Source organism: Nesoenas mayeri (genome assembly GCF_963082525.1).
Source record: "Nesoenas mayeri genome assembly, chromosome: 1".
NCBI classification, from domain to species: Eukaryota; Metazoa; Chordata; class Aves; order Columbiformes; family Columbidae; genus Nesoenas; species Nesoenas mayeri.
Window position 1 is genome coordinate 186,042,055 of NC_137541.1, and position 19,092 is coordinate 186,061,146.

A 19,092-nucleotide genomic window follows, 5' to 3' on the forward strand; every position below is an offset into this window, starting at 1 on the left:
TGCAATGTGCCTACGTATGTGTACACACTTAGCAATTTTAAAAGACCTATTAGATGGAGTCCATCTTATCACAAAAAATACTTCAGCACACCCTATCCTGATATGAATGTGACGATTTTCAAAGAAATATAATGGATTTAGATGTCTCATGTATGCTTAACTCTGGTTTAGAAATTCCCAGCAGAAGCTACAGACAGTGTGTGTACACAGGCAAAGCAACAGATGGTCCAGAGACAGGTCTCTCCAGGGACTGCTGTGCAACTGGTCAAGGATCAGCATCAGTGACACTGCCAGGCACTTGGTGGCTCTCCACTGATGGTCTTCTCTTCAGGAAGTGAGACTCTCTGTGTGGCCCTCTGTAAGGAATCCAAGAACGATGTTGATCTATAGAGCATAATCAGATTAGAAACCCAAGTAAATCTGTCTGTCTGCTCCAGCACATTAAGGAGAGATGCTAATGAGCTCAAGCTCCTCAAGTCCTCTGGTCGAGTCAGGATCTTTGTTTCACTGGGCATGTTTTAAATAGAAGTTTTTGAGGGTTTTGAAGACAAAACGAAACAAGTACTGTGCTCCCTGCTGTGAGGTCCACCTGAGATCCTCAGAGTGGCCAAGAGCATAAGTGTTGCCTCCCACTAACGTATCCTTACAAAGCTGGCTTGACAATATCCTGCAGACAGTCCGTAGATGTGCTGTCTGCCTTGATGTATGCTAATGCTTTGGACATGTTGAGATGTACAGACATCTTTTGTCTTGTCCCAGCAGGATTAGGCGGGTTGACAGGTGTCTGAACAGGCAACCTGGCCCTCAAGGGTGCCATTGGGACAGAGTATGGACATGCCACCTTTTTCAGTTCTGTCTTTCTAGACAGCAACACGGTTGTTACATTCTGTCTTCTGGAGGGGAGTATGGTTTCTGCTGCATTTTCCAGAGGGTGGGAAGGAAGTGTTGTGTTGCTGCTTGTGCCTTACTGGAAGAACTCACTGTGAAAAGCAGGGCAATACTGCCCAAATGGGGACACAAGGAGAACCTCAGTTGTAATGAGTCCCAAATTTTCAAGATCAAAATAACCAAGATGATACAGCCCAAGTGAAGATTACTTCTGAGATGGGCTAAAACTCTGAGTAGTAACAGCAGCCATCTCCTTGCTCTCTCCCTGCTGCAGCTGCTGTTTTCCTGATCTCCTCTGCTACTGCAGGCTCAGTAGTGCCTTGAAGGCGAAAATCACTTCAGAGTCTGCAATGGGATTCCCCAGCACCATTTGCTGGTGATGACTTTGCCTGTATAAAGATACACAGGCCATTAAATGTGTTCAAGGCCATATTGTGACACTATATTAGACAAAACATCAGTGAAGCTTTAAGCACTCAGTTGTGACTTAGAGTAGGGATAAGGAAATTTCTCTGGTTTTGTATTTGTGAATGACATCAGCCTCCATGCAGGTGAACCCCTGACACCATGATTCTTTGCCACCGGGATCCTCCTGGTCAGGATTGATGTCTGTGTGAGGAACACGAACGAGTTCCCTGCAGCCGTGTCCTGGGTTATAGTTACCCAGTAGCTTGCAGCCAGGTCTGGTTTCGAGCCTTGTCACCGAGATGGCAGAGATGGAGCCACCCAGCTCCTTCTGAAGGGAGCAGGCCCTGGCCCATGTTATGTGCAGAGCCCCAAAGTCTCAGTCAAAAATTATCAATATGTCCTCAGACACTGCCTGGAGGAGGAGAAGAAAGAGAAGGGTGGGGAAACCCCTTTTATGATGGCAGTCGCTGTGTGGAGTGTTCCATGGGTGCTCCCTGGGTCGGGCAGGTGGAGGGTCGCCTGCCCCATGGCTGGCTTGCTCATGGTGCCAGCAGCCTCTGCTTCAGCTCCCACGTGCTGTTTCCCTGTTTGAAAACCAGCAACCAGCCAAGCAAGTGAGCTCGGAGGCCTGTCTGCTGAATCGCTATAGAAAATTAAAGGGAGCCATTTAAACAGCTTGACTTCTCTAATTGCTGGAATTACACCTCGTGTTCCCTGTCTGAAGTGGATGTACATGTGCACAAAAACCTAGAGAAGTTCTTTTTCCTTGGTGGGCAGAAAGGAGGGTGTCAACAGTGCTTCCTTCCCCTGCTGACGCTGTGTCTTATCGCTCTGTTTCCCTTGCAGGGACCTGCCACATCGGCTGGGCGTACTACTGCACGGGCGGCGGCGCGGCGGCGGCCATGCTGGTGTGCACCTGGCTGGCCTGCTTCTCGGGCAAGAAGCAGAAGCAGTACCCCTACTGAGCTGGCCCCGGGGTGTGGGTGCTGCCAGACACCCCAGGGGCTTGCCGACATCTTCTGGATAACAACGATGGACAAGATATTTTCAAGTGCTTCGTCTCTGGAGTGGACATGGGGAGGGACAGCGGGTGGCCCCAGGGAGGGCAGCCAGGCCCGGCTGGACAAGGACAGGCTTTCTCACTCAAGCCTGCCCATGGTCTGCTCCACAAAATATAAGCAAGGAAATCCCACCTTTGGCAAGTGGTGGAATTTTACATGCACCAACTAATTGGGAGGTTGGTGAGGCGACGGCAGTGCTGGGGGGCTGGGGTGGCACCCAGTGTCCCCTTGGTGCAGCACTCCCAAAAGCACACACGCACACACAGATGTTGACCATGGCACAAAACTAGTAGAGAGGAAACTTATTTCATGCAATTCTTCTTTCTTTTCCTTTTTTTTTTTTTTTTTTTTACTTCTCTCTGGTGGTTTAAAATTCAGTGTTGCAACACTTTTTAATCTATACATTAAACTTAATAAAAGGACCAATAAGCCACTTTATCAGTATTTTGTATGTTCTCTACACATTTTTCTTCCCCAAACATTTAGCCACTGCTTATTCAGCCCTATATAACTTTTATTAAGCCTCTGTGTTTTCAGCGTTATTACAAAAATGCAACATAATTACTTGGCATATGTAGCCTTTCCCTATAGTACTTTTATGAAGTGCAGTAAATGGGCATTTTTCTGTCCATTGGAAATTCCACTCACAGTACTGTAGAGCTCTGTTGGTTATGTACAACTAACAGGAAACTTCTTCCAGACATAGATTTCTGTTGCTGTTATGTTTAGCTCATTGATGTTGTATTGTGCTGTACCATGTTTATTATTTCAATATTCATTTTTGTAAAAAATATATATAATATGTGCTATTTTATGTTTGTATTTGAAAAATCTCTGTAAATAAATTTTTCCTTGATCAATACTTTCAATGCCTGGTTGTGGCACTGGATGAAAAAGTTCCTTTCGCAGATCCCCGTTGGAAAAATCCTCAGAAATAATAATGACTTTTATAACCGTGCTGTATCCTTTTTCCCTATAAAAGACATACATTTAGGGTTCAGTTACATTGTCTGAGGACAGACATCTCTTGCCATTTGAGGCATTCTAGTATATCCCACATTTTTGCCTGATGCTGTCAGGTGTCCTGCAAAACTTCAGGGAGACCTTCCCCATTCTGGTCTGGCTGCTGTGGACTCAGCATCTCACACAACGCTGCACATCCCTGTTTAGGTGACAGAAATAAGCCCTTACTTCCTTAATAGCATCGACAATGATCAAATGCCCACCAGGCAGTATATGCTGCACAAGGCACTGCCACTGGACACACAAAACTCAAAAACAATCTTTTCTTTGAAAAAAACAATGAGAACTTAGAACATGGGATCTTGTAAGGAGTTTTCAGTCATTACATTAACCAATGTTATTCTCTTTCAAATTTGTTTTTCTGCTCTTGTTTTCCCAGTATATTTCTGTCATGTATTTCTAAGTTACTGTCTATGTTCTAGTTGCAGTTCTGCTCATTAATAACACATATAGATGTTGCAATTCTGAAATTGTGCAGTTGCTTTGTACATTACATCAGGCAGCTTTTTGGAGGTGCGTGGAAATAGCAATGTCAATTTGGAGGGATCAGTCCTGATATCAATGAACTGACATTTATTGTATTTCATTATAGGCTAAGCACTATTTAATCACTTTATGGTGGTGTGCAGTGAAAACAAAACTGTAGTTTACCCTTCCCAGATTAGCCCATAATAGCCCTATCGCACCTAACTGCAATTCTGCAGACTCACACCACCCGTGATGTGGGGATTTTCCTCATCGCACGCTCTTCCAGTGCTACCAGCAGCAGCAGTACATGGAGCTCTTCCCTCCTGCTTCCAGGTTTCAGGACTCATCCCTTCTCGTGAGTGCTGAGGACCATACACAAAGCTGCTGCGGGAGGTCAGTGGCATGCCTCATGGTCAGGAATATGCCTGTGAGGGTTGTGGATTGCTGCTTTACTAAAACCGAAGGAGACATTAACTTAACTTACACTGTGGTTCCCCTGGATCCAGTAAGATCTTTGGCAGGTATCTCAGTAGAAAAAGGCTGCCTTTCTATAGTATGCTACTGTGGAAACATGCCTTTTTTTCCACTGAAACTGCAGTTTGCTGCACAGAGTTTCAGTTACTTGGCTATACAAAGATAATTGTTGTTATTCTAAATTTGACCCACTCTAGATGATATCCTGGCCCATGCATCATGAAGAACATTTTGAGTTTTTTTAGATCTTCCTCTTCTCAACTTCTGACTTGATTTATCATGACAAACTGGAACTGCACAATTACTTCATGAAGAAAATTATTTTTTTGTTACAATGCAATACAATTACAGCATGACCGACTTTCTCTGAATTTGTATACAATCTCCTTTTTAAAATTTGGAATTGAATAAAATGTCATTTCTTAATGATCAAGTCAATGATATATGCTGAACCTGCTTTGTAGCTGTTTATCATATAGCCTTCAGCTGCTGTGATATGAATAAACCAATCACAGCTTAATTAGGTTTGTCCATATTTGTGCATTTTGGTTCTGATATCCATTTTGCACTAGAATACAAATACCATTTATTATCATGGTTGTCAAGCCTCACAGCTACAAACTCTATTAACTTTGAACTGGGCAAAATACTGCTCTCAATTTCACAGTCTGAAGTGTCAATGAAATATTTACAATATTTGCTATGTTTAGTTTTCCATTTATTTATTCTTGAAGATGAAAAGTTTGGCTTTACATTTGTCAAAACAAAAGACGTAAACTTGCACAGGTTCCTAGATCACTGAATTCTGTCCCTGCCACTGCTGGCAATCATATCACGTAATCCTGTTCATAAATTTATTAACCTCTATTTTAAAACTAATTAAGCAATTTTCCCCCTATAACTACATTGGAAACTCTTTGGGTGATTAGATACTTCTTAAGTCCAGATCACGTTGTATTCAGGAGATCTCTGTCAACACAGATGTTGGGGTCACAGTTCACTTCCAACAAACACTCTGGGAGCAAGTTTCATCCATCACTCCTAACTAATATGAGAGCTATTAATATATAGAAACAAATCATATAGTCACACACTACTGTTCATTATAAGAAGCTATTTGAGGACCGCAGGATAATTCAGGTGGGAAGGAACCTCAGAAGGTCTGCAGTCCAGCCTCCTGTCCAAGGCAGGGTCAGTCATGAGGTCATAACAGGTTGCTCAGGGTTTTATCTCATCTGGCCTTGAAAACCTCCAAAGATGGAGATGCACAATGTCTCTGGGCAGCCTCTGCCACTGCCTGACTGTCCTCATGGGGAAACAACTTTCCTAACAACTGATCAGTTTTCAGATAATGACCATTTTCTCTCATCCTCCCACCAAGAATCACTGAGAAGAGCTCATCTCCACCTTCTGTAACCTCCCCATGGGTACTGTGTGCCTGCTATTTGATTCTTGTTCCCCTTTACAAGCCATATTTCCACCAGGCTGAATAAGCCCCAATCCTTGGCTTCCCTTCACAAGGACAAGTGCTCCAGCCCTTGAACAACTTTGTGACTTCAGCTAGACCAGCTGCCATTTATTGATGTGTTTCTTGGACCAAGGGTCCTGAAACTGGATGTAGTATCGACGTGTGTTCTAACAAGTGCTGATTAGAGGAGGACAATCACTTGTTTCCATATCCTGTCAGTGCAGTCCAGGAAGCTGTTGTCCATCATTACTGCCAGGTCAAACTGCTGGCTTCTGTGTCCCTCACTGTCCCCTGGCCTCCAGGTCCTTCCTGTAGAGCTGCTCCCCGACCAGGCAACCTGTGGCCTATGTCAATGTGGGAGCTTCTTCTTTCACAGGTGTAGGACTTGGCATTTGTCTGTGTTGAATTTCATAAGGTTCCTGCAGTCCCATTCCTCCAGCTGGTCTCTTTCTCTCTGAGTGGCAGCCCTACCCCTCAGTATATTGACTGGTTCCCCCAACTTGGTTTCATCTATAAACTTGATAAGAGCACACTCCTCCACCTCTTCCCGATCACTAATAAAGCCATTAACCAGGACAGGTACCAGGATGGACCTGCTTTCCCTACAAGCAACCTAGGCAGGGTCTGACCAGGATCCATGACCCTCTCAGCCTCTTCATCCAGCTAGACTTCTACCCATCTGGTTGCCTACCCATCCAGACCATAATGTCCCAGCCTGGATACAAAAAAAACTGTAAGTCTGTGACAAAAGCTTTGCTAAAGTCAATGCAAATGACAACCACTGTTCTCTCAATCACAAATCACTTCTTTGACCATGGACGGCCACTGGGTGGGCCAGGCACAGTTCATTCTGGATAAATTCCTGCAGACTGCTCCCAGTCACTGAAATGAGGTCATATGGGGCTACCAGCAGAAATAAAGTGTTGGCATCCTGTTGCCTTTGTGTGCTCAGCTTTTGTTTTGCATGGCTAAATAAGAGAAAAAACAGTCATCAACAAATCTAGAAATATGAAGGGTAAAAAAAACTGAGCTCTGAAGTTGGGAATTTACTTTATATATAAGTTTGAGTAGGAGCAAGTGCAGGTGGAAGAACATGGTACAATTATTTATTTACATAAGTTTGATCTTTGGGAATGACTTCAGAAGAACACATTTTGAGTAGGAAATTCTCCCACCCAAACCCAAGAGAGCTGGGGACTTTCTTCATCCATTCAGCATGGTGTGCAGCACCAAGACTCTTCTCCTGAGCATTAACGCAGTATTTCCTGAGGGGGTAAATGTAAATTCTGTCATTCAAGCATTAAGTCAGGGAGAAGCTTCAGGGAGAAGCTTCTCTGCATAAATATGAGGCATATGAAGGCCCTGTCTGGAGTTTGAGAGGGCACTATGCTCTTTCTGTAAAAAAAGACTTACATTCAAGACTTATATTTTAACAGATGACTCAAATTTTCACTACATGCTGTAGAGTTTGCTCCCTCCCCAAAATACAAGTCTTTGGAAAAAAAAAAAACCCTTTAAAAATGTTTTGAATTGAGAGTTACATAGCTTCTGAGGTGGTTTAACCCCTTTTCTTGATAGAAAATTCAGAAATTAGTTGCAACTACAATTTGTCTGTCATTCTAGAGCTTGAAATAGTCTACAAAAAATATCAAATTGAATGACAAGACAGATAATCTGTACATCAACACAAGCATTAATTCTACTCTACATACTTAACCTTTCAGAGAGACAATGGTGAAATTAGATATGTCTTTTTTTAGAAGTGACATTTTAGTGTAATCCCTTAACCAGATAGAATTTTAAATATATGCTTTCTAGTAAGTATTGAGTGTTTTTATTATTATTCAAATAATGATGGATCAGAGAAAATGAGGAAAAATTTGAACAGTTCCATTCTCTTCGTGGCAGGAGGGATGGTTATTAGGTTAAACATTGTGGTGTTTTTTCATGTTCCTCACAAGCAACAGAATGTTTGTTGAGATTTACATGGATATTTTAGCTGAGCAAAGACAGCCTGACTCCTTTCACAGATGATTTTATGACCTTTTAGTCTGCTAGGAGTATCTATTAAGAATATCGGTGTGTTAGAGATATTCTGTGTTATGCCAAGCATACTAAATTAAGCCATCACAAGGAAAATGGTAATCTGAAAGGAACATACGGCACAATTTCATTATACATATCTACATCATCAGGGTCCAGCACATTGTTGCCTGCTTTCTTGGCTGCCTAAAAGCAGATAAACTATATGTCACTCTGCTTTAAGCATCCTCCATCATGCAGGGATATCTTGTGGCCCTCAAATTTCTCCTCAATGAGCACTGTGTGCCATACTGAGCATCATTAAAAGTAATGGCCCAAAGAGTGAGTCTGTGAGTCTATAATCACTCAGGTAATTTTCCAGACATGTTTCTTATAGGACACGTATGGGAGCCACTGCTTGAGTTCCCAAGAGAACATATTAGAGACACAGAGTGCTCCCATCCTGCTTCTCCCGTTCAGAGTCAGTCCCACCCGCAGCAGAGGGCAATGCTCGTGCACAGCTCCTGCAGCATCCCTGGTGTGTGAGACCCTGCGCCAAGCTCCAGCTCCAGGGCCAGAGGGTAAAGACAACAGGAGCAGCCAAGGTACTCCCTGTGTTCCATGTGCTCCTGAAAAACTGCACACAGCCCTGCTCTGCATTTGTTAGTGTCTTCATCCTCTTTTCATTCTCCAGGGGCCATAGGTAACTTTGACTATTTACACCAACCAACAAAACCAATATTTATGTACGCTTAGTAAATAAATGTTGTTGGGGTCTGTAGACAGATTCATACCGCAACACACTTTTGCTCCAGCTTGTCACCAAAGAACTGAGTGTTTCATCAAGTAACAGACAGCATCTTCCTACACAGGAATCCTGAGTGAGTGGTTTTCTAAAAATTCCTCTGCCCCCCAGCCCAATAATTTTATCCTGTTCTCTAAACATCTGCCAAATGTGACCACTTTTCCAAACCTTGGCCTTTGGAGAATGTGGTAGCTGCTGAAAGGAAAACAAGTAGTTTATGTGAATACTTTGTTTTCTGTTAAGGATTCCAGTCACTTCAATGGGCTTGGACCAAACTCCATGACACCGATCCAAAAACTAAAGGAGCCAATGGCAAAAAGTCCACTGGCTTAAATCAGACACAGATTCAATAGGCAAAATGCCATATTCTATATCTGGCTTTGTATTATGTTCTGGTAAATGGTCCATCTTTTTTTTTTTTTTTTCCTGTGGAAAAAATACACATAGGCACATTTTATAAACAAAAAAATCCTTATATCTTCCTTAGTTTTGTACTTATCTAAATATTCCTTGTCATCTGAGAATTAAGTAAAACAAGATCCCACAAACGTAAAATCTATGTGGCATGTGATACTGGCAATTAGTATTTATTTATTTATTTATAGTATTTATTTAGGGATTATGTCTTCAAAGACAAGAAACTTTAAAAGAAATAATGTTTTGTATTGATTTTGCAGACAAACAAGCAGCCAGATTTGGATAATCGAGCACCTTTTTTGTGAAGCAAGCCAGCTGTGTGTCCTTATCTTGCCTGTTCCAGAGGAAGAAAATGAAAAGTGGATTAACTAACATAATGAATGTTTCAAAGGACATAAAGTAGAATCTGTTATGTGATGTAAGGCTGTGGTTCCTAACTGATATTACCAGGCTGAGTAGGTCCAAAGGGACTCTTTCTACTGCCAAATGGAAAGGACAAAGAACAGAAAGTAAAAATGTGGCCATATACTGGGGGGTTTAATGAGGATCCCACTGCAGGGTGGCAGTAGATGCTCTGCCCCTGTCACTCCCTGTGGCTCAGCACCTCTCCATATGAAGCATTTGAGTTATTCTCCTGCATGTTACACTTCCAAAAGTATCAGTAAGATTTCTGTTTGTATAGCACCTAGGACAGATATTTCCCAATCTATCAGTAAGACTCCTGGGTCCTATGCTAAAGTAACTCCTACTCCACAGCAAGAGTAAGGGTTAGTAAAGAACTTACCTTTTATTGAATGGTAGTATCTTTTGGTAGGGAAATAAAGAAAGGAAATCTCAGTTAAAAGGCAAGCTATTATTAGGACAATACATTTGAGATTTTAAAATACTTTTGGCCTGAATCTCAGTGACCATATTAAGAATCACAGTGTGAGATATTTGTTTTCAAGTAGCTGTCAACATATCATTTGTTTTCTACACTTCTGGGATTAATACCTAATTATGGCGCACACAGGAATTAAAAAGACTGAGTACATTACTACATCTACCTCTCTCTCTGGCTACAATCAGAACTCCTTGTTCACAGAAACTCTGTGACCTTGCTCCTGGATGTTGTCTTCAGCAGGTCTGAGCACTTACAGCCACCCCGGGAAGTGCCTGACGCTGCATCTGCTCAAAAGCTGCTGTGAGCGGGATTATCTGCTGTCACTCCGTGTCACACTTTCCAGCCTTTTGCGACAACTTGCTGCTGCAGACCATGGCAGTCACTTCTGGGAGGTTTCAAGCTGTTTCTCACTAACTAATCAAAGTACCTTGTTTGAGGATAATCCATTAGCAAAAGATGCCACAGTGCACCACAGTAAATTAAATGTTTCATTATCAAAGTTGTATCATCCAACTTTCTGGCAGACCTTTCAATGACATTAAGGTAGTAGTACTCATCACTAATATATATATATATATTTATGTCCTGTGGCAACAATACCAGGAGAAGTCTCATCACAGGTGACAGACCTGCCTTTTGCAAGAGGGAAGAAGTTACCTTTTTAGAAGGCAGCAGCACGTAGAAAATAAAGTCAGACATGCCCAGATGTGCAGTGACATTTCGAAGAGGAAGCACATTAAATGTTTAGATCTATAACAAAATATTAAGCAGTCTTCATTTGTTGCCAATGTGTAAAAGTGCTATTCAACTTGTTCTGAAGAGTTAGTCTGGTTGTGTCACGTACTGATGAGCAGTTTCACGGCTCCTCAGTCTGTAGGTTGTTATGCCTGTGCATACTGTCAGCATCAAGTAATGTGAATTATAGGGCAACTGTCTGGGCCAGTCTGTCTCTCAAGGGAAATCTGGAAGAGATTTTAGCTAATAGTGTCAGATTACTGAAGCATACCTTCTCAGGAGCTGATTTTGTGTGACCTGCAGCCTGCAGTGTAGCTACGCTTAACTCTAAGCTGTCAAATGAGTAATCAGAGAGACCAAACAGATGACTAAACAGGAACTGCTGAAAAACTAATAGGGGTCTGTGAATAAAATAAACTGAAAACTTTTCTTGAATCATTATTGATTACACACCTGAATGAAAATAATTGGTAATGAAATTCCCAACACTACATCAGAAGACTCATGTTCATAAGCATAAGATGGCTGCTGCTTATTTTTTCATAGAATCATAGAATAGTTTGAATTGGAAGACACCTTTAAAAGTCATTTAGTCTGACCCACCCGCAATGAGCAGGGACATCTTCAACTAGATCAGGTTGCTCAGAGCCCCGTCCAGCCTGGCCTTGAATCTCACCAGGGATGGGGCATCTACCACCTCTCTGGGCAACTTGTGCCAGTGTTTTACCACCCTCATTGTAAAAAATATCTCCTTATATCTATTCTAAATCTACACTCTTTTAGTTTAAAAACATTTGCCCTTGTCCCATCCCAACTGGCCCTATTAAAGTCTATCCCCATCTTACTTGTAAGATCTGTATAAGTACTGAAAGGCCACAATAAGCTCTCCCCAGAGCCTTCTCTTCTTCAGATTGAACAACCGCAACTCTCTCAGCCTGTCTTTATAGGAGAATTGTTCTACCCTTCTGATCATTTTTATGGCCCTCCTCTGCACCCTCAAACATTTCATGTCCTTCTGGTGTTAGGGGCCCCAGATCTGGACACAGCACTCCAAGTCGGGTCTCATCAGTGTGGAGTAGCGGGGCAGAATCACCTCCTTTACCTGCTGGCCATGCTTCTTTTGATACAGCCCAGGATATGGTTTTCTTTAACTTCTATTCCAGGCAATGTAGTTGTTTTTATCTAGAGCTTATTAGCAATATTGAGGTCTAATTAAATTTTTATTAAGCCTCACACCTCTTCTTTCTTCTCTTCTTCTTTCTTAATTCTCCTCCTACAAGACATTGCTCTTCCTGGTGGGAGCCACTGTATTCACTGGTGAAAATATTCTTACTCCATATGTGGCCATTTCAGTGCTGTATTTTTTAAATAGGCTAGTGCTTTTTACAGAAGACTCAGCCGTCTAGTTCATCTGCAGTTTCCTTTGGGAGCCACAGTAAAGCTCCCATGAATGCAGTACTCAGTTCAGGGTACTTCACTGGCCTTCATAATTAGGAAACATTGCTGCCTGAGCCTCATTTGAACAGATGATTTCAACAGTCAAGAAGTAAATACACTTAGCAGCAAAGCACGCTGTTCCTTTTTCATTGCTACTGAGACAGCAGGACCATTCAGAGCTGCCTTCAGCACAATTATAAAATGTTCTGAGCTGCTTGAAGCCATTTCACTCAATCTGAGCATTTATTTCCTTTCAAAGCGATGCAGAGTGAAGGCACTGACAGTCCTTAAATGCATTTCTCAAGATATAGCAATTCACAACCCAGCTTCTGAGGCAGGTGGTTTTAAGCTGTCTGGTATTTTAGGTAGTACAGGTGTTGCTCCCTCATGCTGACCTTGTAATGATGCTTTAACCAGCTGCAATACTGTGGATGGAGAGAGATCTCAGGACTAGTGGTGAATTAGATATCCTTTTCTTCTTTGTATTGTGGACTTGAAGAGGGGCCAAGTCCCTGGCATCTGATGACTGAAGACCATTGAGCCATGGCATGCAGGAGATGAACAAATAAAAAGAGGTGATTGGGAACTTTTCTGCAAATCTTGGGCAGCATTTATGATAGTGACAGCAGCTAAGCTGCTAAGGCAAAAGACTTGGACCATGGCTGCCACCGGAACTGCCCCGAGTAGCAACTGATCTCCAGGACACAGCAAAAAGAGGACATCCTCCAAATAAGGAGGTAAAGTTTTGCATATTAGCACTGCTTTTTTTCCAGTCTACTTATCTTTGCACCTACTTATTCCTCGCCAATCTCCTTACTAATTCAAATATCTGAATCCACACCAGTATCTACAGCCACTCATGTTTTCTTAGCGGGTTAAAAAAAATAAAAAGAAACACATCTATGTTGTTCAGTATATTCCATGAAGTTAGACTCATTTGTGTAAAAAATATTCCCCAAAATAATGAAGTGAGGATGAAAAATGTCCTGAAGATTCTTTTAGTACCTAAGAGCCACGCATTGTGGAAACTGTTTACTGTCTCCTGAGTAATGGAGTCTGTGATAAGCAATATGTTGTGTAGGAAAACAATGTCACCTCAAGTGGCTGAAGGATATTGTAATGACTTTCCCACATTGTCAGCATTTAATTGTATCTCTTGGCTTCTATTAGTTACACTGCTGTATCAAAAATTAATACAAGGGGAACAGAAAATTGCCACAAACATGTTAAACGTTCTATTGCATTTCAAGGATGTGGCTGTTGACTTTACCAACATTAAAACTAGAATTGGGTAGAAACCTATGCTTTTTACACAGAGTATGAGAGCTGTTTTTAGTATGACGGGCCCCACTGCATCATTGTTTCTCAAGTCTGTTTATTTTCTGGGACCTGACAGAACTTGAGGTTTCTTAAGGAGGGTTTGGATCACAGGCACATCATGGACTCCCTCTTGTGAGCCATGCCTAATAAAAAAAAGTCAAGGAATTCTCAACTGTTGTCTGATCTCAGTTCAGGGCTAAACCTCCAACAATCTCCATAATACTGGGAGACTCCATAGCTTTGTTTGATTTGTGGATCAACTGCCTGTGGAGAAGTGGCATCTAAAAATAGCAGAACATGATGAAGGGGAGCTTTAACAATGGAGGAGCAACCTGAGGGAGGCAAGATGAAAATTGGACTGCCTTCCGCAGTGTTACTGCTGGTGACAAAGTACCCACTTATTCTTAGCATCCTACAGTTCAGCACAATGACATTTTTGTTCTCAGTGTGAAATGGCTGAACTTAAAGGGAAGCAACCAGATTTCTCACAAGAATATATCTTATACACTCAGCTATGCTAAATTAAAGCCACTAAATGAGCAATACCAAGACATCTCTGGCCAGTGACTCATGGCCTTGGGCATGTGCAGTCTGAGAAGTGAGATAAACTATCCTGGACAAAGCACCATTCAGATATGTATTTCTTACTTGGCATTGCAAGAGGATCAGAGAATGTGAACTGAAAGGGAATCTGTGAGCATGGGCTGATACAACCCACAGTGGTGTCAGGATCTACACACCACTGCAGGCACAGCCAGGGCAGCGAGCACATATGTGAGATCTGGCATGGCTGGAGCTAGAGGGGCAGGCAGGTTTTGTTCCCAGGGTAGGCAGGTGTGCCCTGTGGGTGCTGTCCCATGCCTGGTGAGCACAGTTCCAGCCTCTCATGCCTTGAGGAAAGCTTCACTACAGTGTGTGTCATCAGAGCCACCCAGCTCCTGAGAACAGAGGATGTGCAGCAAGGCAACCTAGTTGCAGTCACTGCTGAGAAGCTCTTAGCATCACTACACTATGGGACTGTGCAAAAGCCACCCCACAAGGGAGGCAAAGGAACCTGCTGAATGTATGTCTGTGCATAAATATTTTAGAAAACCAGAAATCATAAATGAAGCTTGAACATCATTCCTGGTGCTCATATCAGCATATACAGTATTTTTCCATTGGCAAGTCTCAATGAACTTTAAAAAGGCAGTAAATGCTTCTCTGCATTTGAGAAACAAGGAAAAGGAGCTGGACGTTCATATGGTCTTGCTGAAAGCTGGCAGAACCAGGCCTGTGTGTCAGGTTTCCTTCTCAAATCATTACTCTTCCCATGAAGTATCACTGCCTTCTGGTAGGGACTTCATCACCTGCATCTTCCTAGTTTTATGAAGGCACCTTAGCCAACAGCTTCCAAAGTTTTCCTTCTACAACTGTGTTTCTCTGAATGGGGAAATTTCGTTTCAGGTGATATCTGACTTGACACCAGTTCTTTGCCTGGATGTGGTTGCTATGACAGCTGCTCCCAGTTCAGTGAATCCTTGTCCTGCCAGTCCTCCACAAACAGAACTCTTGCATCTCTCGTATTCTCTGGGAAATCAAATTATGCTTCTGCCTTTAGTCTTATAATCTTCTAATATCTTTGTCTCCCTTTGTTTGGAATCAGTGACGCTAAAGCAGTTTTGTGCTGCCAATATTTTAACAACAGGTTTTCAGAAAAAATATCCCTATCTCAACTATGGCAGATTTGGAGTGTTGTATTGCTTCGGCTGCAGAGAGACTGGGGAATCTACTTATGTGGCTTGCTTTTGAAATTAAAACTTTTTCACCTAAAAATCAGGAAGTAAGCACGATTTGGCAAATAACTGTAGCTTAAGCGCTCTTAACTGGAAGTAGTTACAATAGACTTTCTTGCTAAAAAGTCTGTTGGGTAATTTTCTGATGATGTGAACAGGGGTGCTGGATCAGCTAGGAGAGTGCATGCATATACAGGAGTGAGCACTTAGAAGTGTCGAGAAAAGTCAGTTTAGCAAATGTTGTATCCTACTGGCTTATATATTCTTTCACTGTCCCCAGTTGAAGCACACAAACAGACATAACACTCACACAGGCATTATCTCTCTGTTAAAATTCTTGTCAGATCTCGTCCTCACATCTCCACTCTGTTAAATGAACAAAACTCAGATTCCCCTTGCTCCCCGACTTATCTACATTGATTTACATGTTAATAACTTTCCTTCCCTCCATCAGTTTGTTCTACCCTCTTCTTGATTTGCTCTTCACAGTAATTTTGACTGAATTTTTCACCCTCAGCTCACAACAAATGAAAGAAACTGGTGCAAAGTGGGTGCAGCAGAGCAGGGAGTCCATCCTGGATCTCTGGAGACTCTTTGCTTTCATTACCCTTGCCATGTCTCTGGGCAAAGCCACACTGGGCAAAGCTGACTACCTCCTTGGATGCTCTGGATGCCAACCCAGTGCAATCGACGCTGCTCTGCTCATCTTCCCTTCCCAGGTCCCTGGTTTTGGGTATCTCATTCAAACACCCTCTCTAATCACTTAAGTTTTGCTTATTCCTGAACTCTCCTGACTCCTCCACCTCTCTAGTTCTCCCCAACTAATTCTTAACAGAAGTTATCTTTCAGGATAGATCTCAGCCTGTCCTTACTGAGTAAGCCAACTGAGACAATGGCCAGTAGCAGAAATAGCCGTTTACATCTACCCCTTCCAGAAGCCATGAAGCAAAACTGGCCCCTCTAAACCAACGGCTTTGCTCTGCAAGCAACCAGACGCAGCTGTGAAGGAGTCATTCTGCCTAACTGCTGGCAAGTTGGGTGGATGGACCAAGTCTTGGAAAAACAAAAGTTGCTCCCATGACTCTCTTATTTTTGGACTCTGAAATCCCCATTGTATCACAGTGAACAGAACACCTTGCAGGAAGAAGCTTTGCAGTGCCAAGGAGGAGAGGGATGGCTACCAGCACGATCTGTGAGCAACATGCAGCTACTGGTTCACTAAGGCTGGTCCCTTGTGTCTCTGTGCAGCCCATGTGGCTGCACGGGCTCAGGGCACAACTTCTGTGCCTGCATGTGTGGGGGAAGCTGCTGCTGCTGTTGTTGTACAGTTTCAATTGAGTTTTCTCAACTTCCTGGTTGACTGCCAAAGACCATAAGGCTTAATTTCCCACCTTTGAGTTTCTCTCCCCCTCAGGATCTTCCCATCTGCTGCATTTCATCTTGCCCAGGTAAAGCTATGCTTGCCAGCCTTCCCCTTCCAAAAATACTGCAGTGTTTGTTTTGGTTCCTCCAGATTGTACTGGCTCTGACTCCATGTACTGTGACTACTGACTCATGGTCCTGCTGGTCACCTCTATCTGATTCCGAAGTTTTCATTATCTTCTGCTCTTTGCAGCTCTGCACAGACACTTTTGCCTCACAATACTCAGCAATCTGTTAATGTGGCCACTGTAGAGATCTGCTTTTATATTTAGTAACATCACTCATCATTGCAGGGTTTTTTTCAGTAAAGGAAGTCTAAAAAAAAGATCATCAGCTGTTCCCATGCTTTTTCCTCTGCATAGACTGGAGAGAAAAATATTCTACTGAGGTTTCATAAGCAAGTGAACTGAACTATGGTTTGTTTTTTTTTTTTTCATTTTGATTTTGCATAAATTTTCCAGACTCTCAGATCAAAAAATATCTGACACATATTCTGATATGTTATTGGGTGAGTTCTTTTAAGTGAGGCTAGGATTGTGCACGGTGGAACTGAAAACTTGAACACAGGACGGGGTGGGATTAGCTTTATCTTGAGGCGCCCTTAGCGCCAAGCCTCATTGTAGCTTTACAGCAAAATAATCTGCATTGTCTTCTTGTTTTCCTGGGACTCCTTACACGTGTAAAAGGTCAAGGTAGCTGACAGGACCTTAGCAGATCAGCTATATCTTGCTAGCTAAAAAATGAGACATTTTGAGAAGCCCCCTGTCATGGTTACAACCCAGTGATATCCCAGTTTAGGACAAGCATAACTCCAGCTCTCACTTCAAAGGCTCTTTGCTCCTTTGGTGGGCAGCAGGGACCAAGCCTGCCAGGCCCAGCAGCTGGGCTAGATGGGCTGACAACCTCTTCCACATGCACAGCACCCATGGGGAAAACTTGCAATCCCCTTAACCGTTTCCCACCAGAGGATCAAAGCCCTTTGAATAAAACAAAAGCTGCAGATCAAAACCCCTTCCCTTGGAAGGTCACCAGCTCCCATTCTGCTCTCCCATTCCTCTTTTACCTTCAGGCTGGCCTTTTTGCATATGATCATTGTTCAGACCCTCTCTCGCAGCCCTGCATGCAGCTGTTGGGGCTTAGCAGCCACCTGGGCCAAACCTGAGCCACCACTTCTCCTGCCTCCTCCACAGCCCCTGCACCATGTCCATATCACAGCACTGATTTGGCTCCCCCTGTGTGAGGCGGGATGGTCGCCAAGTGCTCTCACCATCCTGCCCTCCTGCCTCTCGCTGGGTACCCCTCGGGTACCCTGCCTATCAACTGTATCTAAACACAGATTGAACGCGGCAGGCGCCAGAGCTTTTGGTAATTGCACCCCAAGGCTATGAAATTCTCTGACAGCATATCACCCTGCCAAACACAGGCTGCAACGTTTCTCCCTGCTGGAGCATGTCAGGCAGCGCAGTTGGCATTTGTGCCCTTTGGATCCAACAGCACCGTGTCAACCCAGGAGGGGGAAAGCTGTTTTATGAAGACGTCTGCTGCCTCTTCAGCTGCCAGAAAATACAAGGTTTGGGAGTCTTCGCCCTTCCCTCCATCCACTCTCAGCTCTTTTTTGGATCATGTTTTTCTCAGAATTCACTGCAATTCAAGTTTCACTGGCAATTATTTCCCATGTCTGGTCTAGTCAGGTTTCAAACAGAGCAAAACTTTATTGCTCAATCTTATAGTCTTGTTTTTCTTCATATGGGAGAAAAAGGGAGAGTAAGAGACAGGTTCATGGAGTTCTGTCTCCTGGTGACAGGCTCCCAAGTGAAGAAAAGACCTTCAGATCAACCCTCAGTTGATATGTTTAATTAACTCAGTTTCATCATTGTTGATCATGTTTCTTTGCCTCTGGGTCCTGTAAGGATCAGAGCCAACATACCATCTTTGTGAAGAGCGAATGCTATGCCTGCAGCGTGACCCAGGTTGCCAGCAATGGATTAGTGGGTATTTTACTGAATGTTTTCTGTGCCGCAGGTTGAGGTGAGTGCTCCCAGGTTAGAAGAGCTCTGTCATCAGGCTGGTTCTGCTGGTGTTTCTTCCTAGTCAGAAACTGTCTGGACATCCCAGAGGGAAAGATACTGGAGGGGGACTGGTGAGGAGAAGGGAACAGAGAGATGAGCTGAGCACCTGGAAAGACTGTGGGGATGTAGCTAAGAACAGAGAGCTTTTAGAGTCTGCCCTGGGCATGGTGTCCAAGAGACTGAAAAATGAAATGCCTTCAGGCATGGCTTGAATAGGCACCATTATTCTTCAGGGCTTTTTTTTTTTTTTTTTTGAGGACACAGGCAGTATTTCAGACAATGGTAGCATTGCCAAGGCCTCACAATTAAACCAGAAGTTTGTGATAGTGACGACTGTCAAACAGTTCCAATATACCAGCTGGACACTGGACTGTGCTCTAAATATTTTCTCTGCATTTGTCAGGAAGCATATCCGTG

General features: G+C 43.1%; 1 protein-coding gene across 1 annotated transcript in view; it reads left to right on the top strand.

Annotated features, from left to right (window-relative positions):
* Window positions 1-2,261, top strand: part of LHFPL6 (LHFPL tetraspan subfamily member 6) — a gene marked incomplete at both ends in the record, with an annotated part of 141,213 nt that extends 138,952 nt beyond the window's left edge. Inside the window, one exon of the mRNA XM_080360762.1 lies at window positions 2,143-2,261. Coding sequence (XP_080216888.1) covers window positions 2,143-2,261 — 119 coding nt within the window. The remainder of the gene's footprint in view (window positions 1-2,142) is intronic.
* Between the last annotated feature and the right edge of the window lie 16,831 nt (window positions 2,262-19,092).